The sequence below is a fragment of the Canis lupus genome, chromosome 9 (assembly GCF_003254725.2).
Source record: "Canis lupus dingo isolate Sandy chromosome 9, ASM325472v2, whole genome shotgun sequence".
Lineage (NCBI taxonomy): Eukaryota > Metazoa > Chordata > Mammalia > Carnivora > Canidae > Canis > Canis lupus.
In genome coordinates this window covers 44,456,720-44,478,786 of record NC_064251.1, presented here as the reverse complement: position 1 = coordinate 44,478,786, position 22,067 = coordinate 44,456,720, and the positions used below count along the sequence as shown (strand labels likewise).

Genomic DNA, 22,067 nt, shown 5'->3' with positions numbered 1-22,067 from the left:
ATCCTTGTGCTTTTCTGATGTGCTTGGCATGGTCTGTGCAGGCAGGAGTCTGGCTTGTGGGCCAGGGAGTTCTGGGAGCTAAAGACGGCGCATGTGTGTGGATCTGGGGGCCAGGGAGGATGACCAGGGGGGCTGGTGAACTCACTCTTCTTCCTCGATGGGCTTCTGCGCTGAGTCATGCTCCTCCTCTGAGCTCCACCTCTGGTAAGCTGAGCTGCCTTTTGTCCCCCTGGTGCCCCTCCAAGTTAACTCCTCCACACCCTTCCCTTCCCCCTGCTGCTCTGACTCACCCCTGGGAACCTGGGCTGCTGTGGCAGTTGCCGCTGGGAATGGCTTTGGCTCTGAGGTCTCTGGAACTGGGTCTCCCCGTGTCTGGGGACGGTGGTGGGTAGAAGGAGAAGAGCCAAGAGTCAGGAGCCAGGCCAGCTAGCTGGCTGCCTGGGTTCCAGAGGGTGATTCAGACTGCAGACCTGGGCGTGCCTTTGTGCTGTGCATAGTCCCCAGCTGGGCAATGACCTATGACAGACAGAGCCTTTGGCTGGGGGGGGGAGGGGGGGGGCAGGAGTGGCAGTGAGTCAGCCTCAGGCTAAATCCAGAGCTGAGCTCAGAGCTGGGCCTAGTGTCCCAGGCATTTTGGGGGGCAGTCAGTGTTATCCCCAGTGCTTCACCACTTGGGCAGGACACTTGGGGTCCCAAGCTCGCATCCCTGGAGGGAGCACAGAATTGGAGCTGGTGAAGGACACGGAGTGGACTTGGAATCTGGGCCATCCCTGAGCCTGAGCTAACAGCACTGCGTGCAGTAATGAGCAAGTCTGTGTGGTTTGTGAACACTTGATGTTCCCCTGACCTGTGTGCTCAGGTGCTAATGCATGGTGTGATCCTTGGGCGTGTGGGGAGGGTGCAACTATTGGACATTGGTGGGGGGCAGTAGGCACAGACCCAGACTCTGCCACTTGTCCTCGTTCCCTCTCTACCAGCCCCTCCTTTCCTTTTAATCGCTCCAATCCCAGTTTCTAAAGTAGTAGAGCCCACTCTGATGAATAATTGCCATTTCCCTCTGTCTGTAACAGTGTGAACTAACTTTGAAGCTTAGGCCCATTGAAAATAGCTCTCTAGACAAGACGCAACTTTAAAACTTCAGCGGCCATCATGCTGGTCAGTGCCCTAGGTGCTGCTAATTAGAGATCAAAAGTAGCCAAGGACTCTGGGTACAAATAGAGAGTCCCCACCCCCACCCTGAGGTGGATAATTAACATGATCCTGGACGAATTTCTAAGGATCTTTTCCATTAGGAATCAAGAAAACCTTCCCGTGCAACTACTCCACTGTGTCTGGGGGGGAAAAGGGCATGCTGAAGCTGAGTAGGGGTGCTCACAGACCTGCCTTTTTTCCCATAGTCCTAAGTGACAGGGCAAAGAGGAGAAAAATCCACTAAGACTGTCTGAGCTTTTGGAGGGAGAGATGCCAGTGAGGGGTGGGCAGAGGACTCATTTGGATTCAGGCGTGGCCCCTTTGGGTCTGTTCTGAGCCAGTCTCAGAACTGAAGGAACCTTCAGAGCATCATCCACATGGTCTGTTCTTTTTCCAGATACAGTCTGGTGGCTGCTGTTTTCCCGACTCTGCAACTCCCCTCTCATAGGCCAGCTAGCTCATAGGCTGAGTGCAACCCCCTGGCCAGAGCAGCCAGAGCTCAGGCATCTTTCCTTCCTCTACACTGTGCCCCTATAACCTTAGGGTTTCCTCCCTCAGCTGCATGGTTAGCCGTTTGGTGGGTCTGAGGTTGGCAAAACATCTGGCCTCTCCTACCTCTGCCCTGTTTCCTGCCTCCAGACGTTGCTCAGCTGTCTGGCTGAGAAAGCATTCAGGCTCTGGGCTGGGGGATGTCACAGGGGCCTAGAAGTAAGTTGGAGCCAGCCTGCTAGAGGTCGCCTGTTCAGCCTCCGTTGGCGTAGCAGGCAGGGCCCCCACAGCATGGTCAAGCCTTCCTCCACACTCATTGGGTCAGGCGGCTCTTGTTCAGATGCTTCTTCTCTGAGCTGGGAATGACTCGTGGAGTTCAGCAGGAGTTGAGTTATCTGGATCTTTCTGTCCACCCTGTAACCAAGGCCATGATGGCATACTCTTAAACAGCCCCAGTGGGACACGTGATGGGGACTGGCGGCAAGGGTACTTGGTTTCCCCGCTCTGTGGAGACTACTCATTCACTGGATGGTTTTGACTCTGGCACAGGATAAGTTGCCCATGTCCTTCACCGCTGGTATTCCTGAACACACAGGAACTCTGCCTTCTGGGGAGGGAAGGGCCCATTGGATGTTTTCCTCCTGTGCCTTTGATGCAGAGTTTCTGCCCTGACCTGCAGTTTGACTTCCTTGTCTACTCCCTCAGGTTAAAGAGGAAGACAAAACTCTGCTGAAGCCTGGCCCTCCTGGCAAGGAGGAAGGGGCTGTAAGTGCTTCTCTGAGCCCTGTGTGCGTGTGTATGTGTGCACATGTGCGTGTGCCTGGGTGGGTGTGCCTGCCAGCCCTAGTCTAGTTCATAAGGCAGTTCCATGGAGCAGCAGGCATGGTGGGGTGCCCCTTCCTGTCTGGGGTGGCCAGAGGGAATGCCATTAATGAGGTAGAAAGTGCAGCATGTATGATGCCAACTTGGGGTGCATGGAGGAGATGGGAAAACCAAGGTGCTTTGGAGACCTCCTCCAACCCCTCTCTTTAGTTCTTACCTTTAGTTCTTGCTTCCTGAACTCTTGGGTGCTAGAGAGGCCTAGGTGGGCAAACGCTTAGGTTGGGGAGCACCAAAAGAGAGCTCAGCTGTTGGGACTCCTCATTCCCCTCTGGGTGGCACAAGACCAACACAGGGATGGATTTCACTGCAGCTGTTCTGTCTTCCCAAGACCCTGTCAGCTGCTTGGTGTGGGTGACCCAGAGGCAGGCTCCAGCTGCCCGATGACCCCAGCCTCTCCCCCAGGTCATTCTGCCTTGAGATAGGGACACTGAGTAAGGCTGGACTCTTTTGAGGCAAGATAGGGGAGACAGTTCCAGAATAGCAGGTCTGAAGATGTGTAGTTTAGTAGAGGACTGCTATTAGTGCAGGGGGTGGGAGTGCCAGGGGCCCTGGGACAGAGCTGGGTCTTGAAGCAGATCCGTGCTTCGCTATCCCAGATGGTGCCTGTCCCCACTCCCCTACTTCCTTAGATGGAGGTTTGATCATCCAGACATTGTGGCTCCCACCTGATCTGTAGTTAATCCCGCAAGGCTAGCTTGTGATTTCAAAGATGTGTGTTTGAGATATCTGTGGAGGGAGGGTCCTCAGAGTATCCAGATAGTTTGTGAAAAATCACAGGTGAAGTGCTTGGAAGACTTCCTGGCACACAGTAAACATTGTGTGAGTGTCAATGGTTACTGTCCTCATCGCCACCATCTTCAGCCAGGGGGGATGGGAGGAAAGCCCGAAGGGGGATGGGGAGGAGGCACTAGCCAGCTCCACAGTGCCCTGGCATGCCATGGAGCACTCTTGGTCCAAGAGGTAGAGGAAGAGGCACCTTTAGGTCCTCCTCTCCCCACCCCAACAGCTGAGGTGACTTGCCTCAGCTCTGCTCAGGATGTGGGGCAATCTCTCCGTGTGGCAGCGAGAAGTCTGTCCACTCTGAGTGTTTTCCTGCGTCCAAGCAGAGATGAAAGCCAGACTTCCAGGTCCTGGTGCCCAGGTGTACCCTGGAACTAATGCTGTTGTTTTGGGGATCAGGAACTCAAGCATGGTCTATTAGTGGCAGGGCATTGCCTGACCAGCAAGGAGTCCCGAGGTTGACCTTGCTTATCTGGGCAATGTGGCTGGCTTTGCAGGAAATTCTGCCCTGCTATTAGCCAGCCTGGCTTTCCCAAGTGACTGTCCCTTGGGACCACAGACAGTTCCCACTAGTGTTGGGGGAAGGGTGGGTATGTCAGGCAAAGTGTGCCAGCATCCTCCAGCTAGGCACCCAGAGGCTGGGAGGCTGGCTGAGCCAGGGCCCCAGCTCTAGGGCAGAGTGGATCTGTGGTCACCTTAGTGCTTAACCCTCTGTGGGCCCCAGCTGCCTCCTTTCCATTCTATTACTCTGTACACATACACTTGAGAGGTTTGCCGAAGGAAAACTGCAAAGAGGCTGACAGAAAGCAGGTTGAGGTTGAAGCTTCCTAGGCCAGCACCGGGTCTCTGTAGCCCCTAGGAGTGCAGGTGATAGGGAGAGAGTGGCCACAAACCAGAGGAGCAGGAGAGACAAACGTTGGCACATCTTGGGGCCAGAAAGTTGTTCCCTGACCACTATTTTTACTGGGATGGATAGGTTTTGGGTCTGGCTGCCCCGAAAGCACAATGATAGACCAGGGCCACAAAGGCAGGACACACCAGAATTAGGCCTAGGATCAATGGCAGGAATTGGTTGCTTGGCCTCTCCATGCTCCATAGCTGCTGTATTTGGGCTCCGAGGGAATAGGCTCACCTGGATAGGGCATGGTTGCTGCCCTGACATAGACCAGTAAGTCTGGGCCACCTCATGGGCCTCCAGGCACTCTGTGCTGGTACCTCACAGCTCTGTGGTTAAGGCTGGGGATAGAGAGAGGGTGACAGCAGTACCTGCTTGTACTGTGTGGGAGAGAGAAGCCAAACTTTTAGTTGCAATCATCCTATCTGGAAGATGGACCTCTTCCTCTTTGAGCTATGGATGAATATAGGAGATCTGTTCCAGGGCTAGGTGTGAGGTCACACCTCTCACTTCCTCTGCACAGGGTGGGGCAGGGATGCAAGGGCTGATGCTAATGTCTACCTGTGTTTGTGTGACTGCAGCCAGAGGGCAGCTCAAAGGACAGCAGTGGCCCATCTAGGAGTCCTCAGCCTCCCACCAGCCCTGTACCCTCAGAGACCTCCCAGAGAGCCAAGAGCCCTGCACCCACACTCGCCATGAATGGCCCAGAGGCTGCCTCAGCAGAAAGCCCAAGTGAGGAGGCCCAAGGCCTGTCCCGGAAGAGAGTGGCAAATGCAGTTAGGAAGGTGGTGAGCAAGGTGCTGCCTGGCGAGGAGCCTGGGAGTGCCAAGGAGCCTTCAAGCAGAGGGGTCAGATCCCCTGAGCACCCAGCTAGAGGCAAGAGGGGAGAAAAGGCAGTGCCTGGACCCAAGCCACCACCTCCTCCGCCTCCCCCTGCCCCACCTAAGCCTGAATCAAAGAAGGAGGCAGCCAAAGATGAGCTCTCTGTGGGACTGCGGAGCCTGATGTCTCGGGGCAGGAGCAAGGACCACAAGGCCCGTGGCAGGCAGTCTCCTGGGAAGGGAGAGAAGCCCTCCAGCCAGGAGCCAGGCCCCTCAGGGAAGCCAGGCTCCCCAGCCAAGCCTGAAACCCCAGAGAAGCAGTGTTCCCCGGCCCCACCGGAAGAGCTGGCAGCCCCAGGTTCTGCTGGCCTGAAGTCAACCCTCACTGGATTACAGCAGCCCAAGTCACCAGCCTCTGACGTGCAGCAGGAGGTACCCGAGTGTGTCACTAACCCCCACCCCCGCCCCTGACCACCCTTGTCTGAGGGCCAGGCACCCTCGCAGCCAGCTTCCCCCTGCTCCGTCAACACGGCCGCATGTCCGAGAAGCTGGGCCCGCCCAATTGCCAATGGCAGGGCTGCATGACTTTCCTCAACTGAGTGCCAGAGCCCATGGTGGCCTCTGCTCTGGGATGGGCACCGCTAACCAGCATGCTGCTGTTACTCGACACTCTTGCGTGGGAATGGGGCCTGTTCCCAGGCTGCATGGTGTTGGTTGGAGACTCCAGATCCCAAGTAGAGGTTCAGAGTCTTAGCAGATCAGTGCTAGGATAGAAAAAGAATTTCTGGGGTCCAGTGACCTTTGTTTACCTCCCCAGCTGCTCACCCTGTGTGGGATCTCAGCAAGGTCCCATCACTGAGCCTTCATCTGCCAAGTGGGGATGGGACAGGTCTCCAATCCTTTCTCTGAAGCCCTTGGGACCAGAAGTGTTTGGGAAGGTAGTAATTAATTTTTGTATTTTAGAATGTCATACATAATGAGCAGCAACCTGTAACCAAACATAAATACTTTCACAGCAAAATCTATGACCACTCACACTATAGGTGGAGCAAGGGGATAGTCTACAAACAAGTTTTGCCAATAAAATACTTAAGAAAAACATCTTTTGTTTTGGGGAACTTTTGGATTTTGGAATTACAAATGAGGGATAATCCGAGCTTTGAAGGGTTGCTGTGAAGATGAGGAATGGTACAGATAACGAACATTCTGAGCCCAGTCCCTGACATAGTGGGTGCTCCACGAATGGTAGCATGGATAGTGATGCTAATAACAGTGGTTTTAATGCCATCATTGCCATCACTATCTTCTTCAAGCCTGGCCAGCAGTTCCCTCTGGCAGCAGGATTTGAGGAGCCCTATGCCTGGCTGGCAAATGGGCATAGTGGGCCCCCTTTGGATCTGGGGCCCCATCTGTTCACAAAGTACCGTCTAGGTGGGACAGGAGGCTGAGAGGTAGAGGGGAGAACGTTGGAAGGTGGTGCCTATATGGCTGATCCTTTGGTCAGGGTCAGTGCTCTTCAAACTTCCCCATTTTGTGGAGCCTTCTGAGACCTCATAAAGTATGGGAGGGGAGGAGTCAAATTTCACCACTGCTTCTCCCAGGCTGTTGCATGCTCTTCTGGCTGGAAGGGCAGGGTGGAAGGGGTGGGGGTAGGGCACAGCCTACAGGCCCTCCCTGCCTGCTACCTCCTGGGATTCCTAGGGTCCCAGAACCTGCCTTATTACCTACTCCATTCTTCTTGAGTTTTACAGAACTTAGAGAAAATAATGGCTGCAGCCTTCCTGGCCCTGCTGGCCTGCTCTCTGAATCAGGGAAATCGCCTCCTGGCACACAGGAGTTGGCAGGGGCATTTTGGCCTGATGGGCAGGCTGTGAGGGGAACTGTCAGCCCCTGAGTAGAACCCTCTAAGTAGCCAAAGAGTGTCATGTGCCTGTTCCCAGACCTAGCTGCCCTCCCTCTGGCTGCCTGTCCCTCTCAGTAGGATGGAATGGGGGGCTGAGATGTGCCCTAACCTGAGGTTCACCCACCTGTCACCTGGGCCTGGGGCAGGGGCCAGGGGGCGTGGGGGGAATAGGGCCACCCTGGTGCCGAAGTGGTTAGGACTATGAGAAGGAAGAACCCCAGACTTTCCAGGCACTTGTTCTTTTTTTCTCATCATAGTTTAAAAACTAAAGTTCATGCCTGGCTTGCCTCCCTGAGCCTACTCCACTTGTCCATGAGGTCCCAGCAGCTTCCTAGGCTAGAAGCTTGGCATGCTGTGCCCTACCTCACCCCTCCTGCCCAAGACCAGGACTAATAGTGGTTTAACCTCTAGGCAGGAGCCATTCCTGAGGTCCGGCTGACCCCTGCAGAGGAGGCCCAGCAGCGGCTCGAGAGGATCTTCACAGCTTCTGTAATGCCACCTCTCGTGTATGGTTCCCCAGGCTCTGGTGCTCCTCTTTCCCGAGGCTATTGGCCAGATTGTGGGTGTCAGGGGGGCAGTGGGAGCAGCACCTGACTATGGAAGGATGGCTCCGTGGTGGCCTGAGGGCTCTGCCGAGGGCTTGAGCAGTGAGGGCTGTTCTTCTAGGGGACCCAGAGCCCTCTGCCTGTGGGAGGGGACCCCTCTTGGCTGAGGATCTAGCCCCTTTCTCTTGCCCTGGAGGACGGGTCTTGGTGCCAGGTCCTGATGGGTGGTGAGGCAAGGAGTTAACTCTCCCCTTTTTTGACGTATTGGCTTTCTTGACCCAGCTGGGGCTTGTTAACTCCTTGCTTATTCCTTAGAGGCAAGGTCCAAGGCCAACTCCACTTTCTCCTCAGAAAGGTCTTCAAATCATCAGACAGGTCAGGTCTGGCCACAGGTCTGCCCACAGCCCCTCAGTTTGTGGGCAGGTGGCAGCTGGACCTGGTAGAGTGGTACCTCCACTTGCCATGGGGCAGCATGCTTGTCTGTCAGTGGTACAGGAGTGTGGTGGGGGTAAGGGGTGAGGAAAGGGTCTTGGCCTTGGAGCTGCTGGTGGTCTTGTTCTGCACAGGGATGATGGCTCTGAAGGATGGTTGGTCCTGGGCCCTGTGCCTTTATGTGTATTTGGAGGCCAGGGACAGCCCTGTTCTGGGATCTGCTAGCTGCAGGGGACTGAGGCTGACCAGTGCCTAGATTTAAGACCAGAGCCACCCAAGGGGCCCAGGCCCTGGGTGTGCTGTGGTAGCCTGCCCTGGCAAGCACACAGAAGAGGAGCCTAATTCAAAGTGCACTGGATATCCCATCCAGCAGAGACTGTGGCCGGGGGCAGAGTAGCATACTCCTGCCCAGGCCACAGTGCATGACTTAGCAGAGACAAGTGTCTCTTTGCCAAGCTGGGCCTCTCCTTCCTACTCTTGCCTCTCCTCGATTGGGCACGGTCCACCTGCCCAGGCCGGCTTCCCATCCTGGCACTACGTCCTGCTAACCTCCACCCTGCACTTCAGGCAGCCAGAGTGCCCACCCACTTGGCCCAGAGTGCTTGCTGAAGGGGACATGCCAATGGTCTGCTTGTCTTCACCTCCCTCTCTCTCTCTCTCTCTCTCTCTCTCTTTCTCTCCTTTGTTTGCTGCTGGCAGCTGGACCCTGAGGCCACCTCTCCTGCCCACAGCCAGGTAGGGTGCTCCTGTCCCCCTCTGGAGCCCTCCGCTTCCTCTGGTGACTACCCTCCACGCCTGGCCTATACCTGGGCTGGCGTCTGTGCTCGGGCCTCGTGCTGGAGTGTAAGGCCGTTTCCCCCTTCTGGCTCCACCCGGTGTCTGGGGGGATCTTTGGGGGAGGCAGTGCTGGAAGTTTGAGATACGGCAGTTCTGTGTCAGGCCCTTAGGGACTGTCTAGACTGGGTGTCACCACTCAAGTTTGGCCTTGTGGCACATGTTTCTTTTGGTGTGTGTGGTTGGTTTTTGTTTTTGTTTTTGTTTTAGTATTTATTTATTCATGACAGATGCAGATTGAGAGGCAGAGACATAGGCAAAGGGAGAAGCAGGCTCCCTGCAGGGAGCCCTATGTGGGACTCATCCAAGGACCTCAGGATCACTGAACCGAAGGCGGCTGCTCAGCCACTGAGCCACCCAAGTGTCCCATGGCACATGATTTTTAACCACTGGAGCCCAAGGGCCTGGCTAGAGTTATGGTTTCTAGGTGTTTCAATTCTGCTCACTCTGGGTAGAGAAAGCTGAAAGGCTGAGCCCCTCCTACCTCCCCACCCTCAGGCCCAAACTTCAAGATTTGACATTCTCTGGCTCCACCTGCTGGCCAGTATGGGAAGGATTAGTTCTATGACCCTTTGATGTCTCCTTGTTTGTCAGGTTCCAAACACCTGACCCATAAAACATAACCATTTGAGACAGAGGTTTTCACCTGTATCATGTGATTTGGGAAAAAAAAATAAAACATTGTGATTTTTTTTTACGAAGTTAGATTTCTTCAAATAATAAAGAATTAGTCTTTTTTTTTTTACTTTTTTTTAAATTTTTATTTATTTATGATAGTCACACAAGAGAGAGAGGCAGAGACATAGGCAGAAGGAGAAGCAGGCTCCATGCACCAGGAGCCTGACGTGGGACTCGATCCCGGATCTCCAGGATCGCGCCCTGGGCCAAAGGCAGGCGCTAAACCGCTGCACCACCCAGGGATCCCGTCTTTTTTTTTTTTTTTTAATTTTTTTTTATTTATTTATGATAGGCACACAGTGAGAGAGAGAGAGAGGCAGAGACACAGGCAGAGGGAGAAGCAGGCTCCATGCACCGGGAGCCCGACGTGGGATTCGATCCTGGGTCTCCAGGATCGCGCCCTGGGCCAAAGGCAGGCGCCAAACCGCTGCGCCACCCAGGGATCCCCCGTCTTTTTTTTTTTTTAATGTCATTTAACAATTTAAAATGTTGCCAGCCCTATAGTGGTCTTCCTGGGCTTTTTTTGTTTTTGTTTTTAAGATTTTATTTATTTATTCATGAGAGACAAAGAGAGAGAGAGAGAGACAGGCAGGAGAAGCAGTCTCCATGCTGGGAGCCCAGTGTGGGACTCGAGTCCTGAGCCTCCAGGATCACACCCTGGGCCGAACGCAGGCGCTAAACCGCTGAGCCACCCAGGGATCCCTGGTCCTCCTGTTTGAAGGGTGATTTCACTGATCATGATTTCCAGAGCCTGGGGGCCACGTATAGTCCATGCTTGTCTCTCAAACAGGGAAGGGCAGTCTGCAAGGGAGAGGAAGTTATCTGAAGCTGGAATCCAACCTGGGAGTAGAACCCAGATTTCTTTTTCTTTCAGCGACAAAGAAAAGACTTACTATGTTTTCTTGTCCTTTCCTATCCTTCACCCAGGAGGTCAGGATCACAAAACAGCATCTGCGCCTCTGCCTCAGGTCTCCTGAGGGTGGAGGACTCAGAGACTGATTGTAGCTCACAGTTAGTCCAAGGTCTATCCATGTGGCATGCAGTCTTCTCCTGTGTCTGACACAGCACTCTGCCCCCTCCTTACATATCTGTCTGTGCTGTTTCATGCTCTTGCATGGCCTTAGCCTGTCCTGGGGAGGCATGAAGGAGGAGTGGAAAGGCTGGCCTGTGCATCCAGTGGAGCATCCTCTGGAGGGAAGGCTAGGCTGAGGCTAGGACTCAGGACCCACATGTCACTTTGCAGTACAGAGTTCTCAGTAGACACTTCTCAGGTCTTGAGGAAGTACCCTTTCCCAGCTTGGTGGAGGAGGGCCTGTTGTTAGTTGGCTGAGGGAAGAAGCTGGGCATGAGAGGTCACAGTAGCAGTGGACAGTGGACCAGGCAGAGCTGTGCGGGCTCAGGACACTGATCCTACAGGCTTCATAGGGAGGTGGGGAAGAGGGTGGCCGAAGGTAGAATCAGGTTTGTTTTCCTGTGGTCTACTCTCTTCTGGACTCGAGTTCTGAGTGTCCCTGTCCTTCCTGACATTCAAGGCTAGCATGGTCCCTAACTCTGTGTCCTTGTTCTCAGGGCTCCTCAGGACCACCAACATCCCCCGGCTTCCCCACCTTCTTCCTCTGAACCTCCGACATCCCCTGTTCTGTATCTGCTATCCAACTGCCCCCTTCCCAAGTGTCTCACCTGGAAGCACTTCCCCTCACATTTCTCCTCTCTCCTGCTGTCCTGACTCTGTTTTCTAGAGCAAGGTCTGACTATTTATTCCCCCCTCCCTCTGATAGGTGAAGACAGAAGAACAGATTGCAGCTGAGGAGGCCTGGTATGAGACAGAGAAGGTGTGGCTGGTCCATAAGGATGGCTTCTCACTGGGTGAGTCTGGAGAGGCCCAGGGGAGAGATGCCTGGGCCTCTCAGGTTTCAGGGCTGAGTGTGCCTTCTGGGTCTGGTAAGCCTGGGTGGTGAGTGAGGAGAGGCTAGTGATATAGTGGGGAGGAGACAAGACCACAGAGGGCCCAAAGACAGTAGCAGAGGCTTCCCAGGCCTGTGTCTGACTGTCTGTCCCCGCTCTGTAGGCAGTCAGCTCAAATCCGAGGAGCTCAGCTTGCCAGAAGGGAAGGTGCGTGTGAAGCTAGACCATGATGGCGCCATCTTGGATGTGGATGAGGATGATGTGGAGAAGGTTTGCAGGTGGAGGGCACAGGAAGTGGGCTGGGCAGGGCAGGCCTGTCGATTGGCAATACAGACAGGTTCTGCTTCTTCAGCGCCTGCCCACCTGTCCTATCACACAGGCTAATGCTCCCTCCTGCGACCGTCTAGAAGATCTGGCTTCGCTGGTATACCTCAACGAGTCCAGTGTCCTTCACACACTGCGCCAGCGCTATGGTGCTAGCCTGCTACACACGTACGCTGGCCCCAGCCTGCTCGTCCTCAGCCCCCGTGGGGCCCCTGCTGTGTACTCTGAGAAGGTATGGCGACCCCTAGGCTACCATGCTGCCTCAGGGACCCACCCATGTACTACCTACCCCACCTTCCTTGGCTCTGCCCCTTTCCCTTGGCATCCCACTGGGTTCTGGTCCACTCTCAAAGTTGAACTTGGGAAGAGGAGTTGCTTCAGGGGGTGGGGACATAAGGCCCTCTCCCTAAACTCTAACAGAAACCAGGATTGGGCTAGAATCTGCATTCCAACACATGGCCTTAGCCTCAAAATCCCTTGCTCCCCACCTGCAGTGAAAGGCCCAGAAAGGTGGAGCAAGGGGTGTCTGAGTGAGACCAGCTAAGAGCCTTCTTCTTCCCTCCATCCCCCTCCCACCCAAGGTGATGCACATGTTCAAGGGGTGTCGGCGGGAGGACATGGCACCCCACATCTATGCCGTGGCCCAGACCGCATACAGGGCAATGCTGATGAGCCGCCAGGACCAGTCTGTCATCCTCCTGGGCAGCAGCGGCAGTGGCAAGACCACCAGCTGCCAGCATCTGGTGCAGTACCTGGCTACCATCGCAGGCACCAGTGGGAACAAGGTGTTTTCTGGTGAGACAGGACACCTGGAAAAACTGAGAGGGGCGGGAACGGAAGTGCCCTGTAGGTGTCATCTTTATTTCTCCCTGCCTTCTCTGTGCCCTCAAAACCTCTCTACCCCTGGGTCTGAGTAACTCAGAGCCTCTGTGTGCCGGGGGAGTAGGCCTGGGCTGGGCCTCTGGAGGCTTTCCTCATGGCTCTGGGCTGTCTCCTGCAGTTGAGAAGTGGCAGGCTCTGTACAGCCTTCTGGAAGCCTTTGGGAACAGCCCCACCATCATGAATGGCAACGCCACCCGCTTCTCCCAGATTCTCTCCCTGGACTTTGACCAAGCCGGCCAGGTGGCCTCAGCCTCCATCCAGGTGAGGGGCATGCAGGGTGGTTAGAGACTGGCTGCCTGGTTCCACGCCCTGGCACTCAGCTCTCTCCTGCGCCTCGTTTTCCTGGGATCCTACCCCAACAGAATGGACCCTGGCTCCAGCAGGGCTGGTTTGCTCCTCTTCGAGCCTTCACCATTCTGCTCCACCCCACCCCCTTGCCTCCTTCCCTGGGGTTGGCTGCTCCCTACTCCTGGGGCCCTGGCCCTGTGTCCGGGGGCTTCTCTCAGGCTCGTTTCACCCAGGTGAGACTGGCTTGTCAGTACAGTAAGGTCCAGCTGACGCTGATCTCCGTCCATGCTAAATGAAACATCTCACCACCGGGTGCCTGGCTCCCTATGAAGACTCTGCCTGGAGGCCCAGGCAAAGGGCAGCAGGACCCCTCCAGGAGCTGGGCTGTCTTCCCCTGGCTCCTGTATCTGCCCCAGGTCTGACCCTGGGGTCATCTGGCCTCTGGTTGAGAGCAAGCTGTAGCCGCTTTTCCCATGGGCCGGGTTCGTCCTGGTACGGGATGGGGGAAGCTTGACTCGGCATCGCCCTCTTTGCCCACACCCTCCATGCTGTGCCACAGACAATGCTTCTGGAGAAGCTGCGCGTGGCTCGACGCCCAGCCAGTGAGGCCACGTTCAATGTCTTCTACTACCTGCTGGCCTGTGCGGATGGCACGCTCAGGTGAGATGGGACAGAGGAAATGGGAACGCTGCTCTGGACTCCAGCTCACTGATGGCTCCTGGTCTTGTCACCTGGTTGTTTATATTGTGTGCTTGCTACCTGTGAGGCTCGGAGGTAACAGACCGGTTTGCTGAATGAGCCATAGGCTCTACCCCACAGCAGCTCCCGAGCTCTGGGCGTGGAGATCTGGCTATGTATGAGAGGCAAAATTGGCCCTTCTATGTTCCCAGGGCCTCACCAGGACCTCTGCTACCCCCTGAAACCAGGGCTGCAGAGGAAAGCACACCAAGATGCAGGTGGTCAGGGGCGTGCCTGGAGTCACACGGCTAGTGTGGGGCAGAGCTGTTGTTTGAGTCCACACTGGAGCTGAATGCCTGGGCCTTTTTGAAGTGCCCTCTAAGCTGGGCTACCCCCCACAGTCCCCATGTTGGCTCATCTGCCAGGTTCTTCCCTTTAGACCTTTAGTCTTGCTGTCTTTGTTGTTGTTTTTTTAAGATTTTGTTTATTTATTCATGAGAGACATGGAAAGAGAGGTAGAGACATAGGTAGAGGGAGAAGCAGGCTCCCTGCAGGGAGCCAGATGCAAGACTTGATCCCGTGCTCCAAGACCACGCCCTGAGCCAAAGGCAAACACTCAACCACTGAGCCATCCAGGCATCTTGACTTCCTGTCTTTGTTAAATGATGAGGCTGAGGAGCAGCCCCAGGATATTATCCTCCTTAGCTCTTCTTGTAACTGAGAGCATGTCTGTCCTGTCTGGACTCACTCCACAGGCAGATTCCTTGCTCTCTTTCAATGGTCTGACTGGACACTCTCACCAGAGCATCTCTGGTGACCTGTCCTAGGGAGGCTAGTGCTCTGACCAGGCGTCCAGGCCAATTAGGGAAAGTGGCAGCAGCTGGCCTGATAGGGCATGATGGGCAGATAGAACTCAGAGTCTGGAAGCTGATCTGTGTCCACCCTGGTAGAGAGAGGGCCCTTGGCATGGGGGCCAAGCACTGTGCTGATGCCTCATTTGTACCCCCTAGGACAGAGCTCCACTTGAACCACTTGGCAGAGAACAATGTGTTTGGGATTGTGCCACTGGCCAAGGTGAGGGGCCTATGGGGCCTGGGTTGGCAGTCCTGGGCCTTGGGAGCAGAGGACGCCTCCAGTGGCCTGGAGTGCCATGTGGGCAGAGCAGGACCGCAGTTCCAGCTGGATGGCTCTCCCTAGCCGTGCCCTTTCTGAGGGTTCAGCAGCATGGGGATATGCTGAGAGGGACTGCCCCTCAGAGATGTGGTCTCAGCATGCCTGTCTGTCCGTACAGCCTGAGGAGAAGCAGAAGGCAGCTCAGCAGTTCAGTAAGCTCCAGACCGCCATGAAGGTGTTGGGCATCTCCCCAGATGAACAGAAAGCCTGCTGGCTCATCCTGGCTGCCATCTACCACTTAGGGGCTGCAGGTGCCACCAAAGGTAACCCACCGTGGGTCCCAACAGCCTGGCTTATTCTCCTGGGAGAGCTTGTGGAGGCCCTGCCACTCTGTCCTCACCCAGCACAGCTCTGTTATCAGACACCCCTCTGTTGCTTGTGCCTCTTCCCCATCCCCCACATCAGAGCAGAAGGCTCCAAGCACGCAGAGGAGCATCTCTACCACTGGACCTGGATGGCAGTGATGCAGAGCATTACGAAGAACAAGGGGGCAGCGGTTCAGAGGCTGAGGGGATAAAGGGTTCTAACTTAGAGCAGTCCTCCTGAAATAACTCTTCTTCTTATTCCCTTCCTGACAGAGGCCCCTGAGGAGCAAGCGGGTAACTGACCTCAGCCCCTCCCTGGGGTATAGAGGCCACCTTGTCCCATCTTGGTGCTGGGGCTCTCTCTCTGGGGAATGGACTTGTTCTGCCATAATGGAGGGGACTGGCCTGGGAGAAGCTCCTGGTTGAGGGTGGAGAGGGGGTCTGCTGGCCATGAGGCTTCTCAGCATCCCAGGGATAGCTGCTTCGACTTGTTTTGCATCTTGGGATGCCCCCCCCCATGGGGCTTAGATGGAGTGGGGGGGGCTTGCTTCTTGGGGCTTTCTGAGGCCAGTACCCCCCTACCCCCCAGTCTTGCTTTCTCTTTACCAACGGTTTGGTAGCAGGTGTCTCTCTTCCTCTTGCATGGTAAGGTGGAGACCACTAGGGGGCAGCAGGCACCGTGGTAACAAAGGGGCTGCAGCTTCAGCACTTGCACTGGGGGCTTGTGAATGGCTAGAGCTTGGTGTGGCTGGAAGAGCACTGCTGCCTTCCCCTGAGATGACGTTGATGGGCGGGCACTTCGAGCACCTCTTCACCCCTTTCTCCCCTTTCTCAGAGGGATGCTGACTCTGAACAGCACCTTGGGCTTTGGCTTCCTCCTCCTCTGGGACGTGAAGGGCCCCAGACAGCTTAGCAGAAGGGAGAAAGGCACTGGTGGGTGGGTGGGTGCCTGGAGGAACAGACGGTTAGGTGTCAGATTCCTTACAATCCCAGCAGGTGGCATCCCTGCCAAAGAGGAAGCAGGCTCCAAGCTAAAGAAGTTGTCTCCAGACTGTGTAGGTGGGCAGGCGGGTAGGCGTGTTGGCTGTGTCTTGAGGAAGTTCTTTCACTCTGAGGAGGTGACAAGAGCAGGTTTCCTCTAACCCTGTCCCAGCACTGACCGCAGGCAGACAGCTCTGGGTGGTCAACACATGGACCTGGTTGAGCAGGGTCTGTTACCTCCTCAGAGCTTCCAATATTTTCCAGAGGATGTGTGTACATGCGCACATGTGTGTGCATGCATGTATAGTGTCTTCATAGGTCTGTGTGTGTGTGTATGTCAGTGTGATTACATCCATAAACATACTCCTTTCAGATTGTGTGCGTGTGCTTGTGTGTATTTTTGAGTCTGTGAGAATGTGGCTCCATTCTTTCGCCTGCTCATCCTCACAAACCCCCACCCCCTACAGTCCCTTCCCGTGGGCCTGGCAGTTTCAGTTGATGACTGTTTGCTAACACACTGTTTTTCTTTGCATGCTGCATGCTGGTCCTTTGCCTTACAGAAGCTGCTGAAGGTAAAACCTTGTTTCTTGTTAGCTCTCCCTAATTGCTGTGATTAGACACATGTTGGCTGAGGCACGTCTGTCTGCGTGGGCTGTTCCCTTCCCCCTGAGGCTTTTTCCACGTTCCCTGCTGCTGGGCCATGGGTGGGTGTTCGTGGTCTCCCCTGGCAGACGCCTGGAGGTAAGGGAGAGGGTCCTCATGTATTCATGGAGAGGGAGGCACTAGGATTCTCTTGTGATGTGTCCCCCATGGGCACAGTGGTTCTCATGCTCATCCCAGGTGGGCTTGTACCTCCTCTGACTGTCTTTCCCCAAGTTGGGACTCCTGAGGCTAAGCCCTCTAACAGGGTTGTTCCAAGCTGCCTGGGTGCCCTCCGGTGGCAGCACTGTGGCATTCCCCCCCTCTTTTAGGACCTGTTCATTCTCTCCAACTGCAGGGGACCCCGGAAGTGCTGGCAGCTCCTGGCTGTCCCTGTTTTGCCTAAAGCCCTTCTGGCATCATCAGGACTATTTTTAACTCAAGATGTTCACTCCCTAGTCCTTGGCCATGGGAGCCAAAGGGCAGAGCAGTCATCAAACGGACTAAGGAGAAAGACCCAAGATGCCAGATCCTTTTCTCTACCCCATAGCTGGACGCAAGCAGTTTGCCCGCCACGAGTGGGCCCAGAAGGCCGCGTACCTGTTGGGCTGCAGCCTGGAAGAGTTGTCCTCAGCCATTTTCAAGCATCAGCACAAGGGTTGCACCCTGCAGCGCTCCACCTCCTTCCGCCAGGGCCCTGAGGAGAGCAGCCTGGGAGATGGCACAGGTACACTGAGCCCCTTGGCTGGTGGCTATGATTGGGAGACCTCACCCAGGGCTCATTGCTCTCTTCTCTGGTTTGGGGAGACTCTTGGAGTGAATAAATACTTCTTTCAGAGGAAGAGGCCCAGCCCCAGTGCCCCATGCTGACTTGACCCTGGGTGGCTAGAGAGCATACCCTGTGGGGATCCCCAGGGTGGGCAGGAGGTAGAGCTGAGGCTCTTGCCCCACAGGCCCCAAACTGACTGCGCTGGAGTGCTTAGAGGGCATGGCGTCTGGCCTCTACAGTGAGCTCTTCACCCTTCTCGTCTCCCTGGTGAACAGGTGAGTGCCCAGCAGGACCCAGGAGCTGATCAGCTTCCTGCCTTGACAAAGGTGGAGTTGATGCCTCTCAGCTGGTGTGATTGCTGAGGCAGAGCCGTTCTCCACCAGCAGAGGGCTCACTGTCCTTGCGGGCGAGGAGCGGCACAGCCTCCCCACCAGGGTCCTGGGCGCCTGGGCCGGGATGGAGATTTGGTTTGTGGCAGAACAGGGCTGCCCGGGCGCCACGGGCAGACCAGTGGGGCCAGCTCTGACCCAGGCTCTCCCTGTGAAGGGCTCTCAAGTCCAGCCAGCACTCACTCTGCTCTATGATGATTGTGGACACTCCGGGCTTCCAGAACCCTGAACAGGGTGGGTCGGCCCGCGGAGCCTCCTTTGAGGAGCTGTGCCACAACTACGCCCAGGACCGGCTGCAGAGACTCTTCCACGAGCGCACCTTTGTGCAGGAGTTAGAAAGATACAAGGAGGTAGCACTTGACCTTGCCTCTGCCTGCCTACCCCCCAGCCCCTGCCCCCAGCCTCAGCTTCCTGGCACCCACAGGGAGGAAGGACTTCTGGGGAGTGGGAAGGCTCCAGCTTCCTGGCTGGTGGCTCCCTTCCCCACTTCTGCTGTTTGTCATTTCTGTTTCCCCATGCTCTCCAGACTAGTAGTCTTGTCCTGCCCCAGACTATATTCTTACTTTGCAGAGAGTTAGCTCTCCAAGGAGCTGCAGATGCATTCAGGGCCACAGAGAGCCCCTCCTTGCCCACCCTCAAGGCACCCACGTAGGCCCCAAATTGCCACCATGCAGTTCCAGCCTCCATGTGTGTCAGGCCTGGCCTCTGCTGGCCTCCCCCTGGCTCCTGACCTGTTACAATGCTGACTGATTATGTAGGGCTCCTTTGTAAAAGGGTGTCTCGGATGGGACAAGATCTAGAAATCCTACTTCATGTGCAGGTGAGATGAATGAACTGGGGAGGATATTTATCCTGGAGAGAAGATTCAGGAAGCAAACAGCTATCTTCAAGTGTTTCAAGGATGATTGTGTGAAATTGAGAGTAGACTTATTTGGTGTAGTCTCATCACCTGGCCCAAGTAACAGTACTATGTGATTTAGCTCAGTATTCAAGAAGGTGAAACAAATTTTAGCTGTCCCAAAATGCCATGTGGTGCCTTGGGAGGTTGTGAACACTTGTCAGTGGGGCTGCTGGAGGGGAGATCCTGAGAGGGATGGAAGGTTAGACTTGCTGACCCAGCACCCCCTCCTGGCCTTCACGTAGGGCTGCACCCCTCAAGTGGCCTGTGCTCATCACCACTCACCCTTCCCTCCTAGGAGAACATTGAGCTGGCGTTTGACGACTTGGAGCCAGCCACGGATGATTCTGTGGCAGCTGTGGACCAAGCCTCCCATCAGTCCCTGGTAGGAATTCCAGCCAGGGCCCGGGCTCTCCTTTTCTCCCCTTGTCTGGGCCTTTCCCTCGGTGGAGCCCTCACCGTGTGAACTGCTGCTGCTCTCGCTGCTCTGGCCAGGAAGTGGCACTTCCTTCTGCCCTGGTACAGTGAGAGCCTTAGCCCCAGGGTGTCTGACCGGGTGGGGGAGGCATACCTGCTCCTACACGGGCCCTGTCCCGTGACTGGCTGAGCCTTGTGTATGTCTGCCAGGAGCCCTGGTGTTTCCTCCTCCTGGGCCACAAGGGCTGGGCTGGGCCCCGAGGACATAGTAATCCCTCCCGCTGTCCCCAAGAGACTGATGCTGCTGAGCAGAGTGGGCAAGGAGTCTGTGCAAATAGGGAATCCACACCTAGCTCTGAATGTGAGCCCTGGCACCTCAACCTTAGGGACAGGCTTTGTCACACTTTGGACTTGTATCTCGGGCAATTTGCTGCCTGGGGGCCTGGCTGGCCTGATGAGCACTTGGCATTTACTGATCATCCTCAGAGAAGTTGCATAAGGTTCTTCTGGCATATTTGCCCTCTTCTGCTTTGAGCCCTGCCCCACCTCCTCCTGTGGGCAGCCGGGGTGGGGGGCAGGGAGACTGTCCCTCTGGGACAAGTATTTAAAGTGCGCAACTTCTGTGTCTCCCCTGGGAAGCTGGCTTCTTTTTCCTGACACCTGGGTCTCCATGCCAGCCTCCTGGAGAGCCTTTGCCATTCCCAGGAGGTGTGGGGAAGACAGTGCATGCGGCTTAGGAGGGCGGGGCATGTCAGATAGTGTCCGGATGGGACTTGGCTATCCCTCCCCTTTGCTCTCCTTATCTGATAGTCCTTGGCCCCTCTGGGGACAGGGGCCCCTCAGTGCTGAGCCTGCTGCTCACTGTCCAATGGCTGCACTGCCCAGTCACGCCAGGTAGCTGTAGCCACTCTGAGACCTTAGCTGCCATCAGTTCTTGGCCACCTTCTGCTTTTCCTGGTCGTCACACTGACTCCCCTGGGCAGCCGTGGGGTGGGTGGAGATGCAAGCAGAGGGGTTCAAAGAGAGGGAAAATGGCACTTTTCTTACTTCTCTTGGCCCCCACTCCTGAAAGGCCAGGCAAGCATGGGGTGTGGAGAAGATTCTGTCCTTCTTGCTCAAGGAAGACTTGGAAATGCTTTGGAAAAGGCACCTTGAGACCAGATGCAACCACAGGCCTCATTTGTGTGATCCACACAGGGTGTTAGAAATCAGAATTTTGTGTTTCCACCTTCTCTTGAAAAGCTGGAGCGTTTACCAATGCTAGGCCAGTGTTCTTCCAGGAAAGCAGCTGGCCACCAACTGGTGGTTCTTCCCTTTAGATGGGGACAGGTGTGATTCAGTCACCTTGGCTCCACCTATTATTATTTATATCTATTAAATCACCAGCCTTACATTTTGACCTTTGAGTTTCTGACCCTGCAGGGATTCCACCTGCAGGGCTTGAAGCCATTTCTGGCTCCCCACTGTCAGGGGGACCAGGATTAACCCCATAGCCATTGCTGGTTGAGAGCTTCCTTTGGACCATGCACCCTGCCCCAGGCCTTCCAGACTTCATCTCCTTTAATCTGCCTGGGATGTGATGCCCAGAGAGTGAGGGCAATGTGGGTTCACCCAAGGCCCTGCTGATTTCCAAGAGGATAAGGATGGCTAACAAGAGCCCTTCAGGTTTTGGTGGCTTTGGACACAATTCCTAGGAAATAGATTTTGCTGTGGGCTTTTCTCTCTAGTCACGGCTGTCAGCCGTGAGTGGCATGGGCTGTAGTGCATGTGCATATGTGTAGCATATTTATAGTGTGTGGTTGGGCCAGGGATTCCATGTGACATGGTGGCATTTCTTCACTTCTCCATAGGTCCGCTCACTGGCACGCACCGATGAGGCAAGGGGCCTACTATGGCTATTGGAAGAGGAGGCACTAGTGCCAGGGGCCACTGAGGATGCCCTCCTGGAGCGCCTTTTCTCCTACTATGGCCCTCAGGAAGGTGACAAAAAAGGTGAGTCATACCCCTGGAGGGCTCTTTTGCTTCCTCTCCTGAGGACCCACTTATGTGGGTCTAGATGGTACTGCCTAGAAAGCCCAGAGTGCCTGGGCTTTTTCTGGGCCTGTACCCTGATGATCTGAACCTTACTTCTCCCACCCTCAGGCCAAAGACCCCTCCTACGCAGCAGCAAACCACACCATTTTCTCCTGGGCCACAGTCACGGCACCAACTGGGTTGAGTACAATGTATCTGGCTGGCTGAGCTACACCAAACAGAACCCGGCCACCCAGAATGCCCCCCGGCTCCTGCAGGACTCCCAGAAGTAAGAACACCACTCACTCTGCCATGTCCAATCCCCAGGGCTGGTTTTGGGCTTCCTGGTCTCAGAGGCCCCCTCACCAGCAGGCTTGATAGCCTCTGGTTCCTGAGAGGTGACAGCCAAGCCCAGTTTGGTCTTGAGGGCCTGGGGGCAGCCTCCTGGAGTAGAAGTGGGGTGGATATGGTTGGAGGCACCTATAAATTGGATATGGTTATCCAATTATGGATATGGTTGGAGGCACCTTGAAATTTGAATAGCACTTCCACATTCTTCACAGAAGGCAAGAGTAGCAAAAAACAAAAAGCAAAACTTTAAAAAACGGGGCACCTGATTGGTTTAGTGGGAATAATGTGCAACTCTTGATCTCCAGGTCATGAGTTTGACATGACCCACATTCGGTATAGAGATTACTTTTAAAAAATAATAAGAATTAACAAATAATAATAATAAGAAGAAGAAGATACAAATAAAAAACTTAAAAGAAGGCAAGAGTAGCTTTAGAAACCCGTCAGTCACATAAGGCCTGTCATCCGTTTATTTATTTAGCAGATAATTATTGGGCATCTACTCTTTTAGGTGCCTGGCAGATGGCAGTGAATAAAAGAAAACTCCCTGCCCAACTGGGGACAAGGGGAGAGGCAGAGAACAACCAGTAAATATCATACACAGA

At 55.0% G+C, this 22,067-nt stretch overlaps 1 protein-coding gene across 25 annotated transcripts in view; it reads left to right on the top strand.

Moving 5' to 3' along the window:
* MYO18A (myosin XVIIIA) overlaps positions 1 to 22,067 on the top strand; it is a 98,792-nt gene that overhangs the window by 40,574 nt on the left and 36,151 nt on the right. For 5 of the 25 annotated variants that reach the window (XM_049114834.1, XM_049114833.1, XM_049114828.1 and 2 more), the window contains 15 exons: positions 11,229 to 11,316; positions 11,519 to 11,625; positions 11,735 to 11,911; positions 12,261 to 12,474; positions 12,680 to 12,822; positions 13,409 to 13,509; positions 14,538 to 14,601; positions 14,819 to 14,963; positions 15,279 to 15,299; positions 17,176 to 17,352; positions 17,579 to 17,669; positions 17,941 to 18,133; positions 18,980 to 19,066; positions 20,949 to 21,090; positions 21,241 to 21,400. In XM_049114834.1, coding sequence (XP_048970791.1) covers positions 11,229 to 11,316; positions 11,519 to 11,625; positions 11,735 to 11,911; positions 12,261 to 12,474; positions 12,680 to 12,822; positions 13,409 to 13,509; positions 14,538 to 14,601; positions 14,819 to 14,963; positions 15,279 to 15,299; positions 17,176 to 17,352; positions 17,579 to 17,669; positions 17,941 to 18,133; positions 18,980 to 19,066; positions 20,949 to 21,090; positions 21,241 to 21,400 — 1,910 coding nt within the window. Of the gene's footprint in view, positions 1 to 2,385; positions 2,446 to 4,818; positions 5,491 to 7,372; positions 7,451 to 8,637; positions 8,782 to 11,228; positions 11,317 to 11,518; positions 11,626 to 11,734; positions 11,912 to 12,260; positions 12,475 to 12,679; positions 12,823 to 13,408; positions 13,510 to 14,537; positions 14,602 to 14,818; positions 14,964 to 15,278; positions 15,300 to 17,175; positions 17,353 to 17,578; positions 17,670 to 17,940; positions 18,134 to 18,979; positions 19,067 to 20,948; positions 21,091 to 21,240; positions 21,401 to 22,067 lie in introns of all 25 variants that reach the window. The other 20 variants (XM_049114812.1, XM_049114811.1, XM_049114832.1 and 17 more) reach the window with 18 other exon arrangements.